The 27,569-nt window shown below is 44.8% G+C and overlaps 1 protein-coding gene and 1 long non-coding RNA gene across 5 annotated transcripts in view; one reads left to right on the top strand and one right to left on the bottom strand.

The window, feature by feature from the left end:
- Nucleotides 1–27,569, top strand: part of mat2b (methionine adenosyltransferase 2 non-catalytic beta subunit methionine) — a 140,632-nt gene that overhangs the window by 68,968 nt on the left and 44,095 nt on the right. For 2 of the 3 annotated variants that reach the window (XM_069897928.1, XM_069897929.1), the window contains 6 exons: nt 7,785–7,979; nt 9,650–9,764; nt 11,050–11,202; nt 23,425–23,618; nt 23,902–24,015; nt 26,174–27,569. In XM_069897928.1, coding sequence (XP_069754029.1) covers nt 7,785–7,979; nt 9,650–9,764; nt 11,050–11,202; nt 23,425–23,618; nt 23,902–24,015; nt 26,174–26,344 — 942 coding nt within the window. In that variant the 3' untranslated portion in view covers nt 26,345–27,569. The remainder of the gene's footprint in view (nt 1–7,784; nt 7,980–9,649; nt 9,765–11,049; nt 11,203–23,424; nt 23,619–23,901; nt 24,016–26,173) is intronic. The other variant, XM_069897926.1, reaches the window with a different exon arrangement.
- LOC138743101 (uncharacterized) lies at nt 574–26,485 on the bottom strand. 2 transcript variants are annotated; one of them, XR_011344655.1, is made up of 4 exons: nt 26,191–26,485; nt 23,973–24,328; nt 10,791–10,970; nt 574–968 (listed from the first exon to the last, which is right to left on the bottom strand). It is a non-coding gene; the product is annotated as an uncharacterized lncRNA (long non-coding RNA). The 2 variants fall into 2 exon arrangements; XR_011344656.1 differs by lacking the exon at nt 10,791–10,970.

Genomic DNA, 27,569 nt, shown 5'->3' with positions numbered 1-27,569 from the left:
CTAATAATATCATTCCCCCACATGTATTCCACCTTCTTATCTATTATTTTACTTATTTCAATGTTGATTTGATAGGGGCCTTATTTTATAGGATTTTCTTCTCCCACGTCCACATCATGAAAAAGCACTGATGTCCTTTTTGGAACGTAAGGAAACAATCTGCATATTTCAAAAGTAAATGCTTCAATTGCCTTTGTTCTTGTGGCATAAGATGGCATAACTTTTGATCTAGGTTTTCCAAAACTGTTGAATTAGACAGACACACAGGATAACAATAAATGAATACCCTCATCCCAATCTTTTCCATTCTCCAGACCATAAATCCTCATCTAACTTCTGCCAAGATGTTTATAAAGCTCCTTCTATAAAAAAACCAACATGATTAATAATTTTCCCCAACCCTAGACCAATTCTATCCAGAAAAAAAAGTTTAATTGAAATGAAAATGCTAAGGTTGCTGTAAAGGTAAGTATATGTGCAGTAAGGTCATATCTCATTACCACGATCAGCCAAAGTGGAAAAAACCTACACAGCTGAATCAATGTTTTGTAACATTAAATTTTAAATTCTTACAGTATTATCTACTCATTAGTAAATAAAAAATAAGTTCCTAAAGCTGTCTAAATCCACATTTAATTTCCTAAGCTTTATAGCATTAACCCCTAACCCACGTATTTATTGTTTTAAATTTCCCACGGTCCTATAATACACACACAAGCCAACTTTCCCATGATCACATAATAAATTGTGTATATTATTACGCTTGCAAGATTACCAAAGTAAGATTAATACAATCTATGTAAATCTTAATACCGAGGATAAACAAAATAAACTAATAAACAAATTAAAATAAGAACTCCAATAATTATTGATCAGTTAACCCTTCATTTCAGCCAGCAGTTTGCGAGCGTCCTCCTCAGAGTCAATAAATTTCTTGTGGCCATTTTTCTTGGTGATCCTCAAGCGAGCTGGAAACAAAAGAGAAAGGACTCAAACATAAGGCAGTCATTACTGTATTTCTTCTGTATTTCCATGATTTCAAGACAGAAATCTTCAACGAATCTTATTTGTTGGCCCTTGTAATTCAAATTCCTGTTGTGATGGGCTTCACAAATAACATGTTCCTTTTCTTGAAAATAATAGAAATGGATTACTGATCGTGAGCGATGTTCTGAGGTAGGGTGGGAATCAGTAGGTGCTTTCAAACTGCCTTGTAAATTGGGATTAACCAGGCAATTTTCCCGGTTAGTGCCCCACTCACAAGCCAGATTGAAAGGGTCGGACCCGGTCAGCATCATCGAAAGTCGACTAGGTCCCTGCCCTACCTCGGAGGTAGTCAGGGAACCCAGTTAAACTTACCCAGGACACATTGACCGATGGCTTGAACAGCAAAGTGGCTGACCTGGTTACTCCTGTGATATCAGCGCTTACACACTGGTGTCACAGGGAAACCCTGGCTGAAGTGTCTGCAGTGATTGGGGGAGAGAGGGGTTGCCACCAGGGCCCGGGGTGGAGGTGAAGGGGAGGTGGCAGAGGGGTTGCTGCTGTGGGGGAGAGAGGGGAGGGGTTGGCTGCTGCGAGGGAGAGAGGGGAGGGGTTGGCGGGGGGGGGGGGGGAGTGCAATTAATGGTGGGAACAATATTGGCAGCTGATGGGGAGACGGGGGAGACTAGTTTGCGTGATGTGTCACTTACTGTGTCATTGCAGGGGTGGGATCCCCCTTAAATTGCCAGGCTGGTAATTTACTGGAGCTATCCCCCCCCCTCAGCTTAAAAGGTGCTGGAGGGACCTTTGCCTCACTAATCGCATCTGGGTCCCAGGAGGGCTACAGTTTAGCAGCACCTAGTGACTGGTGTGCCCTGCCAAGCACCAGTTCCATAGCAAAGAAATCTTTTCTAAACACCTCTGTGAGTAACGTGGAGAAAAAGTCAGTTAATCGACCTTTCTCTGTTTCAACAAAATCTTCGGCTTCTACTTTTCAGCTCCACCACCCCCGAAATAAGCTTTAAATTGCTGGCAGCCAATTTTTCACAGTGAGCTTCTCATTTATCCATTCCAAATTCCAAATTATTCTCCACATTCTCCAAACGATACTCAAATACTGAAATTGGTTATAGAACTTTATCCAGCTTTGAATCAATCTCACGGTGGCATTTTTATACAGCTGTTTTAATTTCTTTTGTTTATCCTGTGTGTTTTTCAGTGTCTGCGATGTAGTCTGGGATCACCAAAGCAGCTTCTTCCTTGCCATTTCTAGCCTTAGCTATATTTGCAGTCAGAGGCATAGCCATTTTGATTAAAAATTAAAGTTGGATGAGAAAAGTTTAAATGTTAACAGGAGCTCGTCTGTCCCCTATACTATGTAGTCATCAGCTGGAAGTCAAAAAAATAAAGATTTAAGATCTTCCCCATCTCCTGTAGCTCCATACAAAGCCGACTGCTCTGATCTTCAGTGGGACCGATTTTGTTCTTTACTATCCTTTTGCTCTTAATATACATGTAGAAGCCCTCAGGATTTTTCCTTACATTGTTGGCCAAAGCAATCTCATGTCACCTTTTAGCCTTCCTGATTTCTTTCTTGAGGTTTTTTTCTTGCATTTTTTTATACTCCTCATTTGCTCCATGTTGCCTCTATCTGCTATACACCTCTTCTTCTGAACAAGATCCCCAATATCCATCGAAAACCAAGGTCCCCTATGTCTTCTAACTTTACCTTTAATCCTGACAGAAACATACAAACTCTGTATTCTCAAAAATTCACCTTTGAAGATCCTCCACTTACCTCGAACATCCTTGCCTGAAACAACTGATCCCAATGCAGGCATTCTAGATCCTTTCACATTTCCTTAAAATTGGGCCCAGACCCATCCTTCTCCATAATTAACTTGAAACTAATGGCATTATGATCACTGGACCCTAAACGTTCCCCAGCACACACTTCTGTCACCTGTCTTGTCTCCTTCCCTAATAGGAGATCCAGTATTGCACTCTCTCGTTGTTGGTACAACGTATATTGATTTAGAAAACTTTCCTGAACACATTTGGCAAACTCCAAGCCATCCAGCCCTTTTACAGGATGGGAGTCCCAGTTAATATGCATGAAGTTAAAATCTCCAATTATCACAACCTTGTTTCCTGCAGCTGTCTGCTAGCTCTCTACAAATTTGCTCCTCCAATTCTTGTTGATCTATAATACAAACCCATGAGTGTGGTCATACTTTTCCCATTCCTCAGCTCCACCCATATGGCCTTAGTAGATGAGACCTCTGCTCTGTCCTGCCTGAGCACAGCTGTGATATTTTCCCTGACGAGCAATGCCACTTCTCTCCCTTTCAACCCCCTGTTCTATCACGTCTAAAGCAATGGAAGCCCAGAACATTGAGCTAACGGCCCTGCCCTCCTGCACCCAAGTTTCATGGCCACAATGTCATAAATTCCACGTGCCAGTCCAAGCTCTAAGCTCGTCTGTCTTTCCTACAATACTACTTGTGTTGAAGCAGATGCATCTGAGAACATTTCCACCATGTACAACCCATTGACTTCTAATGATGCATGTAGTTTTCACATCATTTTTTCCCCTCCTCCTCTCCTCTATCTGCTGTGGCACTCTGGCTCCCATTCCCCTGCAAATCTAGTTTAATCCCAGCATTTGCAAACCTTCCCACAAGGATATTAGTCCCCCTCCAGTTCAGATGCAAACCGTCTCGACAGGACAGATCCCACTTTCCCTGGAAGAGAGCCCAATGATCCAGAAACTTGAAGCCCACCCTCTTACATTATGCCTTTAGCCAAGTGTTAAGCTGCATTATTCTTCTATTTCCAACCTCAATAGATGTGACATTGGTAGCAATCCTGAGATCATTACCCTGGAGGTACTGTCCTTCAACCTAACGCCCAACTCCCTGAACTCTCCTTGCAGGACCTCCTCACCCTTCCTACCCTTGTCCTCTACCAGTTAACCCTGTCAGTCACTCCTCACCCCGCCTCCCCTGGATGCCTCTGAACCCGACTCCAATGGCTCCCTACTCGACCCGTTAGGCCCGAGCCCTGGTAAGTACTTTAATTACAGTACTGAATTCCCATTATCTGAATTCCCAGATCCCTTTGTTCCTCCGCACTCCTCAGTGCCCGTCCATTTACTATAGATGACCTACCTTGGTTTGTCCTTCCAAAATGTAACACCTCACACTTTTCTGCATTAAATTCCATCTGCATTTCTGTCCCATTTTTCCTTGCTCTCCACAACACCTCTAATCTTAGTGTCATCTGCAAACTTGCTGATCCAATTTCCAGATCATTGATATAGACAACAAACAACAATGGTCTCTGAGGCACACCACTAATCCCAGGCCTCCAGTCTGAGAAGCAGTCATCCACTACCATTCAGCCAATTTTGAATCCAATTTACAATCTCTCCATGGATACCTCGTGTCTGAACCTTCTGAACTAGCCTCCCGTGTCGAACCTTGTCAAAGGCCTTACTAAAGTCCATGTAGGTAACATCCACAGCCTTCCCTTCATCTACTTTCTTGGTAATCTCCTCAAAAAACTGTATAAGATTCGTTAAACATAACCTACCATTCACAAACCCATTTGGACTATCCTTAATTAGCCCTTGGGAGTCCAAATACCCTCCAATAATTTACCCACTACTGATGTCTGGCTCATTGACCAGTTATTTCCTGGTTTACTTTTGGAGCCTTTTCTATTCAACAGAACAACACGAGGTACCCTCCAATCCTCCGGCACCTCAACTGTGAATAAGAATGATTTAATTATCACTGCCAGGGCCCCTGGAATTTCTACATTTATCTTCCTCAAGGTCGGAGGGATTATCATGTCAGGCCCAGGGGATTTATCTATCTTTATTCACTGTAAGACAGCAAGCACCTCCTCCTCTTTAATCTCAACATGTTCTATGCCACTACTGCTTATTTCCTTTCCTACTATGCCAGATTCTTGTGAAAATTTTTCTGCACTACTATTTTTTATATTTTTTTATTTATAGTAATGGAAGATGGTTATAATATGTATGTTTGCACTATGATGCTTTGCAAAACACCGAATTTCATGACTTAACATAACATAACATAACAATTACAGCACGGAAACAGGCCATTAGGCCCTTCTAGTCCGCACCGAACCAAACACCCCTTTCTAGTCCCACCTCCCTGCACAATGCCCATAACCCTCCATCTTCTTCTCATCCATATACCTGTCCAACCTTTTCTTAAATAATACAATTGACTCCGCCGCCACTATTTCTCCCGGAAGCTCATTCCACACGGCTACCACTCTCTGAGTCAAGAAGTTCCCCCTCATGTTACCTCTAAACCTCTGCCCCTTAATTCTTAACTCATGTCCTCTTGTTTTAATCTTTCCTCCTCTTAACGGAAATAGTCTATCCACATCCACTCTGTCTATCCCTTTCATAATCTTAAATACTTCTATCAAATCCCCTCTCAACCTTCTACGCTCCAAAGAATAAAGACCTAATCTGTCCAATCTCTCCCTATACTCTAGATGCTTAAACCCAGGTAACATTCTGGTAAACCTTCTCTGCACTCTCTCCACTCTGTTTATATCCTTCCTATAATTAGGCGACCAGAACTGCACACAGAACTCCAAATTAGGCCGCACCAACATCTTATACAATCTCAACATCACCTCCCAACTCCAATATTCCATGCAATGATTGATAAAGGCCAGCATACTAAAAGCCTTCTTCACCACCCTATTCACGTGAGTTTCTACCTTCAGGGAACGATGTACCGTTACTCCTAAATCTTTCTGCTCTTCTATATTCATCAATGCTCTCCCATTTACCACATATGTCCTATTCTGATTCTTCTTACCAAAATGAAGCACCTCACACTTATCAGCATTAAATTCCATCTGCCATTTTTCAGCCCACTTTTCTAAGCAGCCCAAATCCCTCTGCAATCCTTGAAAACCTTCTTCATTATCCACTATTCCACCTATCTTAGCATCGTCTGCATATTTACTAATCCAATTCACCACCCCATCATCTAGATCATTAATGTATATAACGAACAACAATGGGCCCAATACAAATCCTTGAGGCACACCACTGGTCACCGGCCTCCAACCTGACAGACAATTATCCACTACCACTCTCTGGCCTCTCCCTTTCAGCCAATGTTCAATCCATTTGACTATCTCAAAATTTATACCTAAAGACTGCACCTTCCTAACTAACCTTCCATGTGGTACCTTATCGAAGGCCTTACTGAAGTCCATATAGACAACATCCACTGTGCTACCCTCATCCACATTCCTAGTCACCTCTTCAAAAAATTCAATCAGATTGGTCAAACATGACCTTCCTCCCACAAATCCATGTTGAGTGCTCCTGATCAGACCCTGTCTATCCAGATGTTTATAAGTACTATCTCTAAGAATTTTCTCCATTAATTTACCTACCACAGACGTCAAACTTACAGGCCGATAGTTGCCAGGCTTCCTCCTTGAACCCTTTTTAAATAACGGAACCACATGCGCAATGCGCCAATCCTCCAGCACTATCCCCATATCTAATGACATTTGGAAAATTACCGCCAGAGCCTCTGCTATTTCCTCCTTCACTTCTCTCATAAATCAACACTTGTTCATTACAATAAATTCTGATTCTGAAATACTTATGCAAAAAAAACTATTTAAGCTCTCCCCCATTTTGTGACCACTCAGATCTACTAGGGGACCAATTTGTCCTTTACTATTCTTTTAGTCTTAATATACTTGTAGAAACCCTTCAGGTTTACCTTCACAATATCAACCTCATGTCTTCTTTGCCTTCCTGTTTTCCTCCTTGAGTATTTTCATACATTTTATATACTCTTCTAGTGCCTCATTTGCTCCATCATGCTTATACTTGCTATGCACCTCTCTTATTCTGAACCAGATTGCCAAACTCCCTTGAAAACCAAGGTTTCCTCTGCATGTTAACTCTGCCTTTAATCCTGACTGGGACATGCAAACTCTGGACTCTCAAATGTTGCTTTTGAAGGCCATCCACTTACTGAACACACCCTTGCCAGAAAACAACATATCCTAATCCATTCTTCCTAGACTCTTTCTCATTTCCACAAAATTTGCCTCCTCCCATTTAGAATCACAACTCTCGGACCAGACTTATCCTTGTCCATAATAACTTGAAAGTAATGACATTATGATCACAGGACCCAAAATGTTCACCTACACATACTTCTGCCACCTGTCCTGTCTCAATCCCTAATAGGAGATCAAGTATTGCATCCTCTCTCGTTGGTACCCTCATATATTGATTTAGAAAACTTTGACAAACTCCAAGCCGTTCAACCCTTTTATAATCTGGGAGTCCCATTACCTCTTAATTTAATTGAAGGGTTAAACTACCTCACCTGGCCTCCATTTCATTGGAAGTAATCAAGCTCTTCCTCCGCTCACTGAAGCCTCTCAAGCCAAAGCCTCAAAGTTCCATTCCCACACTGGGCCACTCCTCGCTGGCTCTTCCACTTTAGCTACTCCTCCCTTTATTTGTCCCTGTCAATTATCTCAAGTACTCACTCTCATAAATCCACACTCTGCTTTAGTTACTCCCCGCAAGGCTGCCCCCCACCCCTATGAGGCTGCGCCACCCATTGGGTCTGCAGTTCGCGGATGGTCACCGTTTTGGATCTGCGTGTGCGTGACTGGAAGTGGGACATGTCAGTGAGATGTCTGCCTTTGATGGCGCTCCAGGCTGGGGTTTGCAGCCAGAATAATGTTTGAACTTTTGTTTGCAGGAGGATGTTTCTGTGCCTGACAGACGGGTACTGGTCACCGGAGCATCGGGCTTGCTGGGCCGAGCTGTGTACAAGGAGTTCTCGGGCAACAGCTGGGACGCTGTGGGCTGTGCATACCGAAGGGCACGGCCCAGGTTTGAGAAAGTTGACTTGCTGGACCCAGGGGCAGTGCGAAAGATCGTTCAAGAAGTGCAGGTATTGATCCTTCTACTGCTGTGAGAAGCATTACTGAGGAATTGGTGTGGGAGGCCCAGATTCTTGCTGGGACAGGGAAGGGAATTCAGCTCTGCTGGGGTTGATGTGGAGGGGGTGCTGATTGGCAGGTGGAGGGGGCTTTCAAAAATGGCAGACAGCAGGGAGGAGGTTCAGATGGTCAGAAAGCTCCATGGGAGATGGATCAGGCACCCTTCTCTCACACAGAACCACACCTTCCACAGTATCCCACACCAGGCTGTGTATGGGACACAGACTTGCTTTGGCAGGTCACCACTTAGTGCATCACCACTTATGGTACCAGACCTACCAAATGGGAAAAAGACAACAGCTGATTTGTCCACAGGAGGAGAACACATGAGAAAATACAACAACGGTGTAGAAATGGTTGTCTCATCAAAGATAAATCCCATTCCTTTTCTTGAACAGTGTGATAGGACCTTTCCCAACATGAATGGAAGAAAAGCTTTACTGTGATATCCTGTCTAAAGCTCATGTGCCCATCATTCTGTAATGGGGCAGTGTCGAGGGGGCTTCACTGTGTGTCTGACCCCGGGAGTGTGATGGGACAGTGCGGAGGGAGCTTCACTCTCTGTCTAACCCCAGGAGTGTGTGATGGGACGGTGTGGAGGGAGCTTCATTTTGTGTTTGACCCCAGGAGTGTGTGATGGGATGGTGCAGAGAGAGCTTCACTCTGCCATTGAATTGGTAACATCTGTGTCATCTGATTCCCTCTGGTGCTCTGACTGTGGGTCCCTAGCCCACTACGTTAACAAACACACATTCTTCCCTGGATTAATTCTGACCTGCACCGAAACAGGCCCTTCAGCCCATTGGGTCAGTGAGGACCACTGTGCCATCTGCATTATTCCTATTGACTGGCATTTAGACAGTAGCCTTCTCGAGCATGGTGTTTCAAATACCCCTCTACATTCATTAAAGTCTCCACCATTCCCTCAGGCAGTGGGTTCTAGTTTCCAATTCATCAAGATGTAAAATATTTTCTTCTGTTCCCCTTCAATCTTATTCTTAAGTTTTATATATCGCTGCTACGAGGAATGGTTTCCTGTTATGGCCGGCATAATCTTGTCCACCCTTATCAGGTCCCCTTCGGCCTCCTCTGCTCCACAGAGGACCAACTCTATTTCTCCTCATAGCTGAGACACCCCCTGCATGAATCTTCTCTACAGTGTGATCTTCCATTGAATGGCCACCAGACCTCTGCATGGTATTCCAGCTGTGGCCCAGCAAATGCATTGTATACTCAAATCGCTACCTCCTGGCTTGCCATGCATCAGCTCACGGAGGCAAGTATGCTGAAGAATGAAATCAATTTTTGTAGTCAAATCTGTTTCAGCACCATCAGGAGCAAATAAAACCTGAAATTCTGGAGATGCTATGGTTATAGTAAATACACAGAGATGCTGGAGGAGCTCAGCAGGGTCCACAGAAGGCAAAGATATAGAACTGACGTTTCTGGCCTGAACCCTTCGTCACAGGCCCAACCCTCAGGCCTGAAACCTTTGTTCTATATCTTTGTCTGCTGTGGATGCTGCTATACCTGTACAGTAGTTCTATGTATTTTACCTTCAGATGCCATTGCGGGTATGGTGTGGAAACTGACTGCAAGTCTTGTGTTGGTCCTGTTGCAGCCACAAGTAGTGATTCATTGTGCGGCAGAGCGCAGACCCGATGTGGTGGAGGGGCGCCCTGATTATTCCAGGCAGTTGAATGTGAGCACCTCGGGATGCTTGGCCAGAGAGTCAGGTAGGAAAGATCTTGTGGCCTCAATCGCTTGACGCTCTTGCTAAAGGCTACTGTGCATCACATTCCGAGATCTTGGCCAGGTTTGTTCTCGTTGACAGCATGCACTCTTTGCTTCAAGGCTGTGTATGTTCTGCCATCCCTCACCTGATGTTTGAGTCATAGGTTTGTAGAGGACAATGAACATAGAACACTGCAGCACAATAAAGGCCCTTCAGCCCTCAATGTTGTGCCAACCTATATAAGCCTGCCCCATAAAAACTAAATTCCCTCTACCTCTATTTTTCTTTCATCCATATTCCTGTCTAAAAGTCTCTTAAATTTCCCAATTGTTCCAGCCTCCACCACTATCCCTGGCAATGCATTCCAGGCACCCATAAATATAAATTTGTATAAAAATAAACTTGCCCCTGATATCTCCCCTAAACTTTCCTCCCTTCACTTTGTACAGATGCCCTCTGGTGTTTGGTACACCTGCCCTATCTATGCCTCTTAGAATCTTGTGGACTTAAGTCTCCTCTCATCCTTCTTCACTCCAAAGAGTAAAGTCCCGGCTCTGCTAACCTTGTCTCATAAGACACATTTTCCAATCCAGGCCACATCCTGGTAAATCACCTCTGCACCCTCTCCATAATTTCCACATCCTTCCTATAATGAGGTGACCAAAACTGAACACAATATTCTATGTGATCTCACTAGGGATTTTTTGAGCTGCCATGTGTGGCAACCTTGAGAGAATTTGATTGAACTCCATATGCCACTTTTCCGTCTAACTCTGCATTCTGTCGATATCCTTCAACGCTATCCTCAACACTGCTAGCCTTTGTATCATCCATAAACTTTACTATGCCATCCCTCTACAGGAAAGGTCAGCTGTGGGGTGGATTAGAGACTTGCTTGGTGGCAGACAATGGGCAAAAGGGGTTAATAATGGCATTGGGCTCTCTCCTGCATGCATGCTTTTTGACGTTGTGTATGTTTGCAATTCAAGTTCACAAAGAGCTATGGCCAATGCAAAACCTATGTTACCTCATCTTATCTGGTCCCCAAGAGACTCCATTGTCTTGTGGAGATCCCATCTGCTGTCCAGGCATGGTTTTGCTACAATTGCCAGTCTGGGAATTAGAATGTGTAGCCATGGATCACATCACTAGGACATAACTTGGATCATCACCGTCAGGAGAGGGCTGGGGTCATGATGTCCACTGTCTGGGAAACAAGTGTTGAACAGAATTGATTGTAGATAATTATAGTTCAACTAATAACTGCCCCTCTCTTGCTCCTACAGCTGCAGTCGGAGCCTTCATGATATACTTGAGCACAGATTATATTTTTGATGGAACACACCCTCCTTATAGAGAATGCGACGCTCCTAATCCACTCAACATGTACGGGATAACCAAGCTGGAAGGGGAGAGGCAGGTTTTGCAGAATCACCCTGGTGAGACAAGAAATGAGCTGGCTTATGCAATATTTGAAAGGCAACAGGGTCCTGAGGCTATGGAGGGTTTGGGGAAGGGAGACTGCAGTGGGATAAGGTCTTGAGGCTATAGAGTGGTTGTTTGGAGGAGGGAGACTGCCCGACATTCCATGCAGCGTCACTGTAGTGGTGTGTTTGTGGTGTTCGCTGGCTATGCACTCGGTTTGGAGACAGCTGGTGGCTGTGCCTAGTTGGTGCTTTTTCTCACTGTGGTGGGGGGAGGGGGGATGTTGGTGGCCAACTGTGAAAGACATAGAACAATACAGCACAGTATAGTGCAGGCCCTTCAGCCCTTGATTTTGTGCCAACCCATATATTCCTTCCTTTTAAAAAAAAGTACTAACCCCTCCTTACCCCATGACCATCTTTCAGCCACGTGTCTAAGAATCTCTTAAAAGCCCTCAATGTTTCAGCTTCCACCATTATCCCCAGCAAGGCATTCTAGGCCCCCAAAACTCTCTGTGTAAAAAAAACTTACCCTGATGCCTACCCTAAACTTCCCTCCCTTCACTTTGTACATGTGTCCCCTGGTGTTTGCTGATCCTTCCTGGGAAACAGGTGCTGGCCTGTCCACCCTATCTCTGCCTCTCAGAATTTTGTAGACATCTATGCAGTCTTCTCTCATCCTTCTATGCTCCAAAGTGAAAGGTAAGTACTTTATTGTCGTTGTGTAAGAAAACACATTAAAAAGCGCAACCGTGGTACTCACAATACAACATACAAGAGCATATAAACCAGTAAAGACAATAAAAGCAGTATAAACAAGAAAGAAAAAAAGCAACACCGAAACAATACAAATACATTAATTGGCCGAGTTTAATTCTTTGGGATAGAAACTGCTCTTGAGTCTGTTCGTCTGTGATTTAATGGACCTGTATCGTCTACCCGAGGGCAATAGATCCAACAAATGATAGCCCAGGTGAATAGAATCCTTGTGGATCATGGCTGCCTTCCCGATACAGTGAGATTGAAATAAAACCTCCAAAGGAGACAAGGAAAACGCCATGATCTTCTGGGCCGTATTGATAACCCTCTGAAGATCCCTCTGATCTATTGCTTTACAACAGGCAAACCACACAGGAATGCAATAACTCAAAGCAATTTTGATAGAGCAGCGATAGAAGGACATAGATTCATTTTCTTAAGGATTCTCACGAAATAGGGGCATTGATGTGCCTTCTTGACTATTGCGGCAGTATTAGTAGTCGAAGAAAGATCCTCAGTCAGATACTATTCTGGAAGTTTAAAAGTCACAACCCTTTCCGCACAGTCCCCATTAATATACAGTGGAGCTGTGGCCCTACTGTTCCTCTTGAAATCCACTACGAGGTCTTTCACCTTCAAAGAATTCAATACCAGATTGTTTTCTGAGCATCAACGACAGTTTGTGGACTTCGTCCCTATAGACTGACTCATCACCCCTTGAAATGAGCCCAACCACAAATTTTATGATGGTATTAGAGGAATACTTGGAGAGTTCAACATTGGGCTCAACACACAGCCCTGTGGGGAACCAGTGCTAAGTGTGAGAGTAGGGGACTAATGAGTACCTATGGAAATGGTTTGTTAAAAAGTCCTTAATCCATAGACAAATCGATTTGGAAAATCCTAAATCAGCGAGTTTACCAACCATTCTGCCTGGAATAACAGTGTTAAAAGCAGAACTAAAGCCTATAAAAAGTAACCTCACACTGTATTTCTGTTGTTCTAAGTGGGTCTGTGCTAAATGAAGAACAGTGGCAATAGCATCCACAGTAGACCTATTAGCCTGTAAGCAAACTGGTGTGGATCAAAGGTGGATCGGAGGGAGACTGGCTTTAATGTGCTGCAAAACCAGCCTCTCAAAGCACTTCATAATGACCATTGTTAAGGTATCCGGATGATAGTTGTTGAGGCCCTTGATAACTTTCTTAGGCAGTGGAATGATTGTAGCAGCCTTTAGGCATGGTGAATGATAGACTTTAGCAGGGATCTGTTGAAATCTTTGTGAAGACCTCAGAGAGATGGTTTGCACACTCTTTCAACACCCTGCCTGACGTGCCATCGGGGCTGGTGGGCTTTTCTTGGGTTCGCTGCTCTAAGCATGCGTCTCACCTCATGTTCTTGAACAGTGAGGACACGACTGTTAGGGGCCAATGTGTGTGTTACATCCATCTCTTCTGCTTCCACCTTAAATTGAGCGAAGAAATGATTGAGATCCTCAGCCAGCCAAGCATCACCATCAACAGTCATGCCATTGTTGTTTTTATAATTGAAGTACTGAATGCCCAACCACATTCGCCGCGGTTCATTATCGTTGAAGTCGTCCTCCTCTTGGCTGCTTTTGCATTCCTGATACCTTTCCTCAAGTTGGCTCTAGCAGCTCTGTACAGTACTCTATAACCTGACCTAAAAGCGATATTATGGTCTCTGAGAAGAATTTTAACCTCCTTGGTCATCCAAGTTTGTAATACACCCTGATCCATTTGTCGATGGTGACGTTGTCAGCACAGTTCTTTATATATCCGAGTACAGCAGCTGTATATTCCTCCAAATCCTGATTTTCAAAGATGTCCCAGTTGGTCTGTTCAAGGCAATCCTGCAACTGCAAGGAAACTCCTTCGAGCCATGTCTTAACAATTTTTAAAGTGGGTGGAGCCCTGCTAGTAAAGGGAATGTATTGTTGGAAATAAAAGTATGGAAAGGTGATATGACCAGCCTAAATGTGGTAACAAAATTGACCTGAAACCTTTCTTGATATTTGAATAGACCTTATCAAGAGTCCTATTCTTTCCCCCACCCCCAGACACACAAGTGACATGCTGTTCAAATTTCGGGAGGACAGCCTTCAAATCCGCATGCTTCCAAGTGCTTAGTCTGTTGTAAGTTAATAGCTTTGAGAAGGAAACCCAAAGCTATGTTCACATTAGCATCCGGTGAAATATAAACAGCTATAACAATTATAATAGTCAGCTCCCATGGGAGGTAAATAGGTCTGCATTTAATGGCCAAGTAATCCAAATCTGGAGAAAATTCTCAGCTCTGCAAACCTTGTCTCATAAGACTTATTTCCCAATCCAGGCAACATCCTGGTAAATCTCTGCACCCTCTCCATAGCTTCTACAGCCTTCCTTTAATTAGGTGACCAAAACTGAACCCAGTTCTCTAGGTGTAGTTTTATTAAAGATTTGTGGAGTTGTAACATGATCTCTATTCCTGAATTCAATCCTCCATTAATGAATCCCAGAATCCTTTGGATTGTCTCCTGGGTGTCAACATTTCCAAGGACCTAACCGGGATCCTCTAAGTTGATGCAATCACAAAGAAGGCTTGCCAGCGGCTATACTTTGTGAGATGTCTGAAGCGATTCAGTACGTCACCAAAGACTCTCGTAAACTACTACAGGTGAACTGTGGAAAGCATTCTGGCTGGTTGCATCACTGACTGGTATAAATTCCAGAGGGTTGTTAACTTAGCCAGTGATATCACAGAAACTAGGCTTCACTCCATCGAGGACATCTACATGAGGCAGTGTCTTAAAAAAGCAGCCTCTATCCTCAAAGACCCCCACCACCCAGGCCACTCCCTCTTAACTCTGTTACCTTCAGAGATAAGATACAGGAGCCTAAAGACAAGCACTCAGTGGCACAAGGACGGCTTCTTTTCCACTGCCATCAGATTCCTGTATAATGGGCCAAAGACACGGCCTCACTTTTTGTGCCCTCTTATTGTTGTTATTTTTTTTTAACTTTTTATAGTAAAGTCGTAAGATGGTTATAATATGAATGTTTGCACTGTGACGCTGCCGCAAAACACCACATTTCAGGACTCGTTCGTGACAATAAATTCTGATCCCATAGGTCTTCTAAACTCTCCTATCAACCTGTGCAGCGACCTTGAGGGATGTATGGATTTGGTCCACAAGGTCCCTCTGTTCATCCACATCCTTAAGTTACCGACCATTAATCTTGTACTCAGCCTTATGGTTTGTCCTTCTAAAATGCAACACCTCACACTAATGTGGATTGAAGCCCATCTGCCACTTTTCTATCCAATTCTGCATCCTGTCTATATCCTCTTATAACCTTCAACATCCTTCAGCTCCATCCACAACTCCTCCAACCTTCGTGTCATCCACAAACACTGACCCATCCTTCTGCCTAATCATTCAGGTCTTTTATAAAAATCACAAAAGAGCAGGGGTCCCAGAACAGATCCCTGTGACACTCCACTAGTCACTGACCTCCAGGCAGAATCCTTTCCTTCCACTACTACTCTGCTTTCTTCCTCCAAGTCATTTTTAAAATCCTTACAGCCAATTTTCACAAGATAAAAGAAGTAGGCCATTCAGCCCATTGACTCTGCTCTGCAAATTAACCTTGAGCTAAAGTGTTCTCGCATCCAATTCCAAATTTTGGCCTTTTCCCAGATCCCTTAATACCCTGACTAATTAGATGCCAACCAATCTCCCCCTTAAACTTCCCCAATGATTGGGCCACCACAGTTGCATGTGGCAATGAATTTCACAAATCCATGACCCTCTGGCTAAAGAAGTTTCTCCTCTTCTCTGTTTTCTAATGCTAAGATTGTGCCCTCTTGTCCTGGATTCACCCACTAAGGGAAACATCTTATTCACATCTACTCTGTCCCATCCTTTCAGCGTTCAAAATGTCTCTGTGAGATCCCCTCTCATTCTTCTATATTCCAATGAAAACAGTCCAAGAGATGCTAAACCTTCCTCATTTTAGCCCTTGCATTCCAGGAATCATCCTGGCAAATCTTCTCTCTACTCTCTCCAACATTATTACATCCCTTCTAAGATAAGGGGCCCAAAACTGCACACAGTACTCCAAATGAGGCCTCACCAGTGCCCCATAGAGCCTCATCAACATTTCCTTACTCTTATACACTGTCCCTCTTGAAATGAATGCCAACATAGCATTTGCTTTCTTTACTCTCGATCCAACCTATTGTTAACCTTTAGGTCATCCTGCACAAGGAACTCCAAGTCCCTTTGCACTTCTGAATTTTGAATTTTCTCTCCATCCAAATAATAATCTTCCTGTTTCTTTCTCTTCCAAAATGTACAACTGTACATTTCTCAACATTGTATCTCATCTGCCATTTCTGTCCAAGTCTCTCTGCAACCTTTCAGTTTCTTCAACACTTCCTACTCCATCACCTACCTTGCTGTCATTTGCAAACTTCCCCACAAAACCATTCAATCCGTAATTAAATCATCAATATATATTGTAAAAAGAAGTGGCCCCAACACCAACCCCTGCAGAACACCACTAGTAAATGTCAACCAACCAGAACAGGATCCCTTTATTCCCATCCTTTGCTTTCTGCCTATCAGCCAATGCTCCATCCAATTTAATATCTTTCCTGTAATTCCATGGGCTCTCATCTTATTAAAGCAGCCTCTCATGTGGCACCTTATTAATGTCCTCCCTTGTCCATCCCACGTGATTACCTCATAAATTCCAAAAGGTTGGTCAGTCAGGATCTTCCCTTCATGAAACCATACTAGCTTGGACCTATCATGTCATTCACCTCCAGGTATTTCATAACCTTGTCCTTGAGGATCGACTCTAATAGCTTTCCAACTGCCAATGTCAGACTAATAGGCCTATAATTTCCTGCCTCCTTTCTTAAACAGAGGAACTACATTTGTGACTTTCCAATCCTCTGGAACCATTCCTGAGTCCATTGATTTCTGGAAAATGATTTCCAATGCCTCCACAATCTCCAAAGCTACCTCCTTCAGAACCCATGGGTGTATCTCATCCAGTTCAGGAAACTTATCTATCTTTAGTCCATTCATCTTACTAAGCACCATCTCTCTAGTAATCCTGACTTACTTAATTCTATTCCCTGAGGCCTCTGACTATCAAGTATATGGCCATTGTCTTCCTCAGTGGAGACTGACGCAAAATACTCATTTAGTTTCTCTGCCATTCTTTGCTACCCATTATAATTTCTCCTGCATCATTTTTAATCAGTCCTACATCTACTCGTGTCTCTCTTTTTATATATTTTTTAAAAAATCATCCTTTTGTATGTTATTTGCCAACTTCCATTCATAATTCATCTTTTCTTTCCTAATAACTTTCTTTGATTCTAAGTGTTTAAAAGTTCCCAGTCCTCTGTTTTCCCACTAATTTTTGCTTCCTTGTCTGCCCTCCCTTTTGCTTTTATTTTAAGTGTTACCCCTCTTGTTTGTCAAATTTGTGCCATTTTTCCATTAATAATTTTCCTTTTTCTTGGACTATATCTATCCTGCACTTCCTTTATTTCTTGTTGAAATATCCTCCAATTCTGTTCTGCTGTCCCTCCATCTAGCTTACTTTTCCTGTCAACTAGGGCCAGTTCCTCTCTCATAACACTGTAATTCCCACTGAAATATTGACACATCTGATATCAGCTTTTCCTTTTCAAATTTGAAACTGAATTCAATCATATTATGATCACTACTTCCCAAGGGTTCCATTACCTTTAATTCCTTAATCACCTCAGGTTCATTACACAGCACCCAATCTAAAACCACCGATCCCCTGGTGGGCTTATCGACAAGCTGCTCTATTCTACAAACTCTCTCTCCTGACATCCAATACCTTCCTGACTTTCCCAATACCCTTTAATGTTAAAATTCCCCATAATTAATTTGATATTTTCCTTCTTCTGGCACACTTTTTCTATTTCCAGCTGTAACTCGTAGTCCACTTCCCAGCTGTTGTTTGGGGGCGTGTATATAACTGCCAATAGGGTCCTTTTACCTTGCCATATCTCTTCGGACCCCATGTCCCTTCTTTCTAGTGATTTAATATCATTGTTTACCATCAGGGCCAAGCCACCCCCTCTACCTACCTGCCTATTTTTCCTATACACTGTGTACCCTTGGACGTTCAGCTCCCAATCACATCCATCATTAAGCCATGTCTCAGTGATGGCCACAACATCATATCTTTCAATCTGTAGCTGTACAACGAGGTCATCAACTTTATTCCTAATGCTCTGTACATTTAAGTACAGTACCCTTAGACCCGTATCTTTACCGATTTTTCTGCATTTCTATTGTACAGCAAATTATCCTGTCTTTTCACCTGCCTGTCCTTTTTGTCATCTTTACTGCACATTATTTCTTACTTTTTTTTCTATTTTCCTCTTTATCGACCCTAACACCCTGGTTCCCTTCTACTCTAATCTCTGCACTCACATTCTGATTCCCACTCCCATGCCAAACTAGTTTAAGCCCTCCCCAACAGCTCTTAGCAAAGCTGTCTTCCAGTATATTGGTCCCCCTCCAGTTCAGGTGCAGCCCATGATCCAGAAAGCTGAACCCTTGCCCCCTGCACTAACTCTTCCGCCACACATTCATCTGTCTCACTTCCTGTTTCTACCCTCTCTGGCGCATGGCACAGGCAGGAATCCTGAGATTACCACCCTCGAGATCCTGCTTTTTAACTTTCCTAACTCCCTGTATTTCCTCTTCAGGACCTCATCCCCACTCCTATCTATGTCATTGGTCCCTATGTGGACCATGACATCGAGCTGCTCACACTTCCCCTCCAGAATGCTATGAATTTGATCAAAGATCCTAGACCCTGGCTCCTAGGAGGCAGCATACCATCTGGGAGACTTGCTCATTCACAGAACTTCTTATCCACTTGTCTAACCAGTGAGTCCCCGATCACCATCGCTCTCCTCCCCCCTTCCCTGTTGAGCTGGGGGGGGCCAGCCTCTGTGCCGCAGATGTGACCACCTTGATGTCCCTGGTAGGTCGTTCCCACCAACAGTATCCAAAACAGAATTGTTATGAGCCCAGAGGACTCTAAAACCCAGCAGCAATAGAAATTCACCAAAACAAAGGGTTACTTAAACAAAAGTTGCTTTTAATTTTCTTTAAACATAAAAACAGAATCAAACTTTAACTTGTTACTATTAACTTAACCCCCTTCTAATTCTAAGAGCATGTGTATGTAATGTGTATATGCTCAGGAAAGTTCTTTGCTTTAATGGTCCAATCATTCACTTCTCCAAGTTCACCAGTATCAGGCAATTCTTATACTGTGCACAGAATTTAACATTTATGAATTTTCACCAGGCTCTGGTGCTTAAAGTTAAATGGTTACTGCTAAGGAAGGTTCTTGTTGGCTTCAGAGAGAGATATTTGTTGCTCGTTTGGACACACACAAACTGATTTCCTCCGATCAGCTACTTCAGTATCTTGCCGAAGAAACTTGCCCCATCATGGGTTTTCCAAATGATAACCTCTTCTTCAAGGTAACCACAGAGTTCCTCTTGTTTCTCTTATTTTAGGAAAAAAAACATTCTAGCCAGCCATTTCCTCTTGTAAGGACTATAAGGGTTTTCAACAGGCTGAACTCAGAACTCACAACCCGTCTTCAAAATGGGGTTTCAATAAGCTGCCAGGTTGTCATGTTGCAGCCTCCAAAAGCCACTGCAGAACTGAACTCTCTAAGAGAAGAATCCTGTTTGTTTTTTTTATCTCTTGTAAAAACCAGAACACCTCCCCAAGGCTCCAAAACCCAATCCCTGAAGGATCTTATCAACGTTTTGAGCCTGGACTCTTTAATTTACACCTGCTTTTGAAATTCTTTCCAAAACAGTTTGATTGTCTTTGCAAAATCACTGGTACCTGAATGTTTGGCTTCACCCAAAGCTTTTGCATTTTAAATGAGATGTGTTTTGTTACTCTGTTTGTGGTGTCCTACACTGAACCCCCAAAATCTGTCTCTTTTAATGACATATTTATAACTCGTTACAGTATACTTATTGTTCATGGGATCGGCCACAGGGATACTCTGCACTGTCTGTATCTTCCCCTTCCCTCTCCTGACAGTCACCCAGCTACCAGGAGATCCAGTGACTCATGACTTTCTGATGAGTCTTTCGTGGGGGCCTTGTCAAATGCTTTGCTAAAATACATGTAGACTGCATCTACCACCCGGCCCTCATCAATTTCTTTTGTTACCTCCGCAAAAAAACTCTATTAGATTCTTTAGGCATGACCTTCCCTTCACAAAGCCATTTTGACTATCCTTGAGTAGACTGTTCTCCAAATGTTAATCGAATGTTCTTAAGAATCCTCTCTCATTAGTTTACACATCACTGACATAAGACTCACCAGTCAATAATTCCCAGGATTCTCCCTGTCATCTTTTTAAAACAAGGGGACTACACTTACCATTCTCTAATCCTCTGGCACCTCCCCAAAGAGGATTCAAAAAGCATAGCTACTGCCCCAGATATCTATTCTCACTTCCCACAGCAGCCTTGCGTATATTGTGTATCAACCTTGATGTCTTTCAGAAGATCCAACACTTCCCCTTTCTGAATCTCCACATTGTCCAGCCCACAGGCCTGTTCTATTTCCACCTCACTATGATTAAGGACCTCTTCTCTTTTGAATACTGATGTAAAGTATTCATTTAGAACCTCCTCTGCCTCCAAGCATATTTTGCCTCCTTTATCCTTTAGCGGCCCCACCTTCATTCTTGTCAATCTTTTGTTGTTCACATCTACATGGAACGCCTTGGGGTTCTCCTTAATTCTACACGCCAAGGCCTTCTGATGTCCCCTTTCGAGCTCTCCTAAGTCCTTTCTTAAACTCCTTCCTGGCTACCATACACTTCTCATGAGCCTTTCCTGTTTCCTATATCTTGTATGCTTCCTTCTTCCTCTTGACTAGTTGCCTGACCTGTTTTGTCAGCCACGGTTTCCTTTTCCTACCATCTTTTCCTTGTCTTAGTGGGACAAGAAACCCTGCCCAAGTGGTCCCTAAACTTCCTCTTCCTTCACGTTACCACTGTAAACATGGGATTAATGGCTCATTTTCTGAGTGGCAGGCGGTGACCAGTAGGGTGCCACAGGGATCTGTACTGGGACCCAGCAGTTCACAATTTACATTAATGATCTAGATGAGGGGATTGGACGTAATATCTCCAAATTTGCAGATGACACTAAGCTAGGAGGGGTTGTGTGCACGGAAGAGGGGGTCAGGAAGCTCCAGTGTGATTTGGATCAATTGAGGGACTGGGCAGATCCATGGCAAATGCACTACAATGTGGATCAATGCGAGGCTATACACTTTGGTAATACAAACCGGAGGGCAGATTACTATTTGAATGGCAATAGATTAAGAGATGGGGAAGTGCAGAGAGACCTAGGGGTACTTGTACATCAGTCTCTGAAGGCGAGCATGCAGGTACAGCAGGCGGTTAAAAAGGCAAATGGTATGTTGGCCTTCATATTCAAGAGGGTTTGAGTCTAGGAACAAGGATACCTTACTGCAGCTGTACAGGGCCTTGGTGAGACCCCACCTGGAGTATTGTGTGCAGTTTTGGTCACCTTATCTAAGGAAGGATGTTCTTGCAATGGAGGGAGTGCAGAGGCGATTCACCAGGCTGATACCTGGAATGGCAGGAATGACTTATGAGGAAAGGTTGCGCAACTTGGGATTGAACTCGCTGGAGTTTAGAAGATTGAGAGGGGATCTCATAGAGACATATAAAATTCTGGCAGGACTGGACGGAATGGATGCAGATGGGATATTTCCAATAATGGTAAAATCCAGAACCCGGGGCCACGGTTTGAGGATTATAAGCTTGGCTGGAGGAGGACCGAGATGAGGAGGAATTTCTTTACCCAGAGGGTGGTGAATCTGTGGAATTCATTGCCACAGAGGGCAGTAGAGGCAGGCTCATTAAATATATTTAAGAGGGAATTAGATCTATTTCTTCAGTATAAGGGTATTAAAGGTTACGGAGAGAAGGCAGGGACGGGGTACTGAACTTTAAGATCAGCCATGATCTCGTTGAATGGCGGAGCAGGCTTGAAGGGTCGAATAACCTACTCTGCTCCTATCTTCTATGTTTCTATGTATCTGCTTCCAATTTATTCTCTCGTTCCTCCCTCATCCCTTCATAATTAACCCTTCCCCAGTTAAGCACTTTCCCAGTTTAAATGTTTTTATCCTTTTCCATGGCTATGTTGAAGCGAAGGGAGTTGTGGTCACTCTCACCAAAATGCTTCCCCATCGAGAGATCCGCCCCTGACCAGGTTCATTACCCTGAACTAAATCCTATATGGCTTCTCCTCTCGTCGGCTGGTCCACATACAGTGTCAGGAATCCTTCTTGTTGACACCTGACAAATTCAGCCCCATCTATCCCGCTTGCATTCAGGAAATGCCAGTCAATATCAGGGAAGTTGAAATCACCCATAACTTCAACCCTGTATTTCCCACCATTCCAAAATCTGTCTGCTATTTGGGAGCCTATAGACTATTCTCAGCACAGTGATAGCTCCCTTCCTATTTATGACTTCCACCCACACCAACTCAGTGGACACTCCCTCTGCAGTGTCCTCCCTTTCTATAGCCACGATACAATCTCTGACCACTGATGCTACTTCCCCCCCCCCCCGCCTCCCATCCCCACCCACTCAGTTACCTTCCATCCTATTCTTTTTAAAACATTTAAACCCAGGTACCTGCATCAACCATTCTTGCTCCTCCTCCAGCCAAGTCTTTGTAATGGCCACAACATCGTTGTTCCACGTACTGATCTGTGCTCTGTTCACCCTCTCTATTCCTAATACTCCTAGTGTTGAAATAGACACATTTCAAACCTCTAAGTGGCTGCCTTTATGTTTTGTCCCCTGCCTGTCCTTCCTCTCCAACTCAGAGCACAGAGGGGTGGGGATTCCCCCTTCAGTGATGTCTCGGTTTGGGGGATTCACTGAGTGTGCTCAAGGTCCTGGGACTGTCTGTTTTGCTCTTCACACGGGACTTTCTGCCTGCTCCATGTGAAGGAGGGGGTCAGTGAAAGGGCGAGTGTCCGTGAGGGGACTGAGTTCCCTAAGGGGGAGAGGGTCTGTGTGAGCGGGGTGTTGGTGGGTCTGTACATATTGCAGGAGCAGGTGTGGGGAGGGGGGGTTTGAGGGTGTGGGTGAGGCGGCAGGGGCGGTGCAAGCTGTGAGTTAGAGGGTGGGAGCAGGTGATGGGGAAGTGAGAGGGTGCAAAAGCAAGGGGTAGGGAGTGGTTGCAGGGGGCAGAGGCGAGACAGGGTGTGGCAGCAGGAGGCTGGTGTGGGGGCAGGGGGCGGGTGTGAGGGCAGGGAGGGGGCAGATGGGATATATGTGCAATGTGGGGAGTTCACCCTCCACGTGTTGGTTGCAGGCGCTGCAGTGCTGAGAGTGCCCGTGCTGTATGGTCCAGTCGAGGAGCTGGAGGAGAGTGCGGTCACCATCATTTTTGGCAAGGTGCAGTGCCAGGAGCATGTGGCCAGCATAGACCACTGGCAGCAGCGGTACCCCACGCATGTGGCTGATGTGGCCAGAGTGTGTCGGCAGCTGGCAGAGCGCAGGCTGCAGGTAGGTGTAACGCACATTCACTCCGGTATGTCCTCTCTTCATTCAGCATGGTTGTGTACACTACTACTCACTGTGGTGTGAACAGTCTGCACATATCCAATTACTGTGGGTATGAACAGCGTGGACACTACCACTCACTGTGGGTGTTGATGGTGTGGATTCTACTGCTCACTGTGGGTGTGAACACTGCCACTCTCTGTGGGTGTGAACATTACTGCTCACTGAAGGTATGAATAGTGCAGTTTTAACTCCTTGTCCTCGTTCTCCATTTTTCCTGGTACAGGACTCCTCAATCTATGGAATATTCCACTGGTCTGGGAATGAGCGAATGACCAAATACGAAATGGCACGTACCATGGCAGATGTCTTCAGGCTCCCCAGTGTCCACCTGCAGCCAGTAAGTGTAGGGGTTTATTGTACAGCCTGGCTCACTGCACTCCTGTCCTGTGGTCGTGTTTGCTCAGGAAGTAGAGCTCTGTGCCCATGTGCCTTCTCCCAGTGGGTTGAGTTGTGGTTATCCAGCTCCATCAGTAACGCACACAGCAATGGAGCCAACCCACATAGCAGGGGCTGGGACAAGGCAGCCTCCTGGGGCAATGATGCTGGGTTCAGGAACAGAGACCAGAATGGAAGAGAGGAATGGAGGGACAGCAAGTGTCTGCGATTGGTTGCAAGCCCACATCGTCAGATGACCATTTAAAAACTGGAAGCTGGAGAAGACGAGAAAAAAATTGAGACTGAACAGTTCATCAGCTGGGCAACATGGTTAGCACAGCAGTTAGCACAATGATGTTACAGCGCCAGTGATCAGGACTGAGGTTTCAACCCCGCGCTGTCTTTAAGGGGTTTGTATGTTCTCCCTGTGACTACATGGGTTTTCCCTGGGGGCTCCGGTTTCCTTTGGTTAATTGGATGGCGCAGGCCTATGGGCCAAAAGGGCCTATTACCATCCTGTAGGTCTAAAAAAAACAGATGGAGTGGCATGGAGACTGGAAGTCAGGATCAGCTCCACTGACTAAACGGAGTGGCGGGAGGGGGTGGTTGTGTGTGAATTCTCCACTGAATGGGGGGGTTTGCATGAATTCTCCATCCCATGTGCTGCTGCCTGTCCTCCAGCTGCTGTGGGCCGTTATTGGAGAGCAGCACTGTATATCCTCATGGTGCAACTAACACGGAACTCAGCAGTTGTCATTGACAGAGAGAGGATAATTTATCAGCTATCAAGTTAGCAACTGGGGCCATTTTGAACTATGCACCCTTTTAAATTTTGACTCGTACGAGCCCCCTGATCTTTTAAAGTGTAGACTGACGGGAGGAATTCCAGCATCAACAAAATGCTGAAAATAATATTTTTTTGTGATTGAGTCAACACTTGGCAAAGGTGGCTGTGGCCATGCCCTCACAGTTTAATTTACCATCAGAAAGGCACCTGCCCCGCCCTGTAGCACACTGCCCACCCCGGTAGCTCTCTGCAGATTTGCTCCTCCAATTCTTGTTGACTATTAGGCAGTCTATACTACTCCACCATGAGTGTGGTCATACCTTTCCCATTCTTCAGCTCCACCCATATGGCCTTAGTAGATGAGCCCTCTGGTCTGGCCTGCCTGGTCACAGCTGTGATATTTTCCCTGACGAGCAATGCCACTCTTCCCTGTTTCATCACCCTGTTCTTTCACATCTGAAGCAACAGAAGCCTGGATCACTGAGCTGTCAGTCCTGCCCCTCCTGCAACCAAGTTTCACAATGTCATAAATTCCATGTGTCAGTCCAAGCTCTAAGCTCATCTGCCTTTCCTACAATACTACTTGCGTTGAAGCAGATCCACCTGAGAACATTTCCACCATGTACAACCCATTGACTTCTAATGGTACATGTAATTTTCACATCATTATTTCCCTCCTCCACTCCTCTATCTGCTCTGACATTCTGGCTCCCATTTCCCTGCAAATCTATTTAAATTCCAGCACTTGCAAACCTTCCTGCAAGAATATTAGTCCCCCTCTAATTCAGATACAAACTGTCGCACCGGAACATGTCCCACTTTCCCTGGAAGAGAGCCCAGTGATCCAGAAAACTGAAGTTCTCCATCCTGCACTGTCTCTACCCATGTGTTAGGCTGCATTATCCTCCTATTTCTAGCACTTGCTTGGGTAGCAAACCTGAGATCACAACCCTGCGAGGTCCTGTCCTTCAACCTTGTACCTAATTCCCTGAACTCTCCTTGCAGGACCTCCTCACCTTTCCTACCATGACATCTGGCTCCTGAGAATGTCGTGAACTTAATCTAGATATCTCAGACCCTTGCACAAAGGAGACAACATACCATCTGGGATACTCAATCCCTGCTACAGAACAATGTTTAGGGAAGTTTTGTAATGGTCTGGTTAATTTTGTGAGGCGATGAGGTGTTGTGCGGCAGGGCTGTGGTTGTTGGAGGGGTGGCTTTGGCAGAATGTCCTACCATGGTAAATGTTCCGCCATTGTGGCGGAGTCATTGTGACCGTGCAGTCTGTGGTGGAATGGCAATTCATCAGTATCTGCCCTCCACCCCCCAGGTCACGGACCCTCCTACCACTGGGACTATGCGACCACAGGATGTCCATCTTGATTGCTCACGTCTGGAGAGGATGGGGATTGGACAGAGGACCCCGTTCCGGCTGGCGGTGAAGCGCTGTCTTTGGCCCTTTCTCCGAGACAAGCAATGGCAGCAGACGGTATTTCATTGATGTGGTGTCGACTTGGCACTGGGTGGGTGGTTCCTTTCCCTGTGAGAGCACAAAGGGGCATGAGGGTCAGTCACCATCTCTCCCTCCCTCACCCCAGGATGGTCTCTGTCCTTGTGTCTGCCTGTCCAGTAAACTGCAGTAACTGTGTGCACACTGAGCTGTTGCCCTCCTGTCCTCTCGGTCATTGTGACATGTGCCTATAGAAGCTTCTCTTTTAACCTGTTTGCACACATTCTATCCCAGAGGAATGATAATTGTACCATCCGGGTGGGTGGCCCCTCTCAGTGATGAGAGCACAGTTTTGGCACTGGCTGTTTGTGCTTGTAACCTCTCTCTCTCTCTCTCTCCACACACCAACCTCACTGAAAAACCATCTGTACCCTCACTGAAGGAAGGAGGGGTCAATTGCTTTCCCGAACTGCCTGTCCTTTGTCAGTGACTGTTCCTCTCCGGAGTCTCAGATCCGCTGTTGCCAGCTTGCTTGACTGAGAGACTACAGCCTATTCAGAGAGCATGGAACCAAGGAGCAAGCTCAGGCCATTCACCTTGGTACCCCATCCAGTCCTGTGGCCGATTGTCTACCTCGTCCACTCTCCTGACTGTTAAAACAGCACAAGAGCAGGCCCTTTGGCCCACTAAACATGTGTTGTCCAAAATAAATTCAAGCTCTGCCTCTCGCACCTGATCCATCCCTGTTAGATCCATATCTGTCTCGAAGCCTCTTCAATGCTGCTGCAGTGCCTGTTGAATGTACTCAGTGACTGAGCTTCCAGAGACCCCCAGGGTAATGAGCAAATGGCCACTCTCATACTGGTCCGAGCCTCTTGGTCCCTGTAATTATCCTGTAATTCCTGAGCTATTCTCTCCATCCTCAGACAGCCCCTCATACAGGCATGCATGCCACATAGTCCCTGTCATCTGGACATAGATGTGGTCCTCACCACTTCCACTCGTCCTGCCTACCGTTTTCTATGTTCACTCCCTGCATTTCCGAGCACCGCAGTCTGCAGTTCCTCTCTGTTTCAGATATGTTCTTCTGTCGCCTTGAAGAAAGTGAAGGCTTGTGTTCTCACTTGGTGTCAGGGTGAATTTCCCCAGTTCACCTTCCACTGGAAACTAGAGATTTCACGCTTGTTTTCACTTCAGAGACAGTGATTGTGATGAGCTACTCTGCCCTTCTCAACACTTCTTATTCATATGGAATAAAAAACAATTGTTTTGATAA

The sequence above is a fragment of the Narcine bancroftii genome, chromosome 9 (assembly GCF_036971445.1).
Source record: "Narcine bancroftii isolate sNarBan1 chromosome 9, sNarBan1.hap1, whole genome shotgun sequence".
Lineage (NCBI taxonomy): Eukaryota > Metazoa > Chordata > Chondrichthyes > Torpediniformes > Narcinidae > Narcine > Narcine bancroftii.
This window is presented reverse-complemented; position numbering and strand designations above follow the sequence as displayed.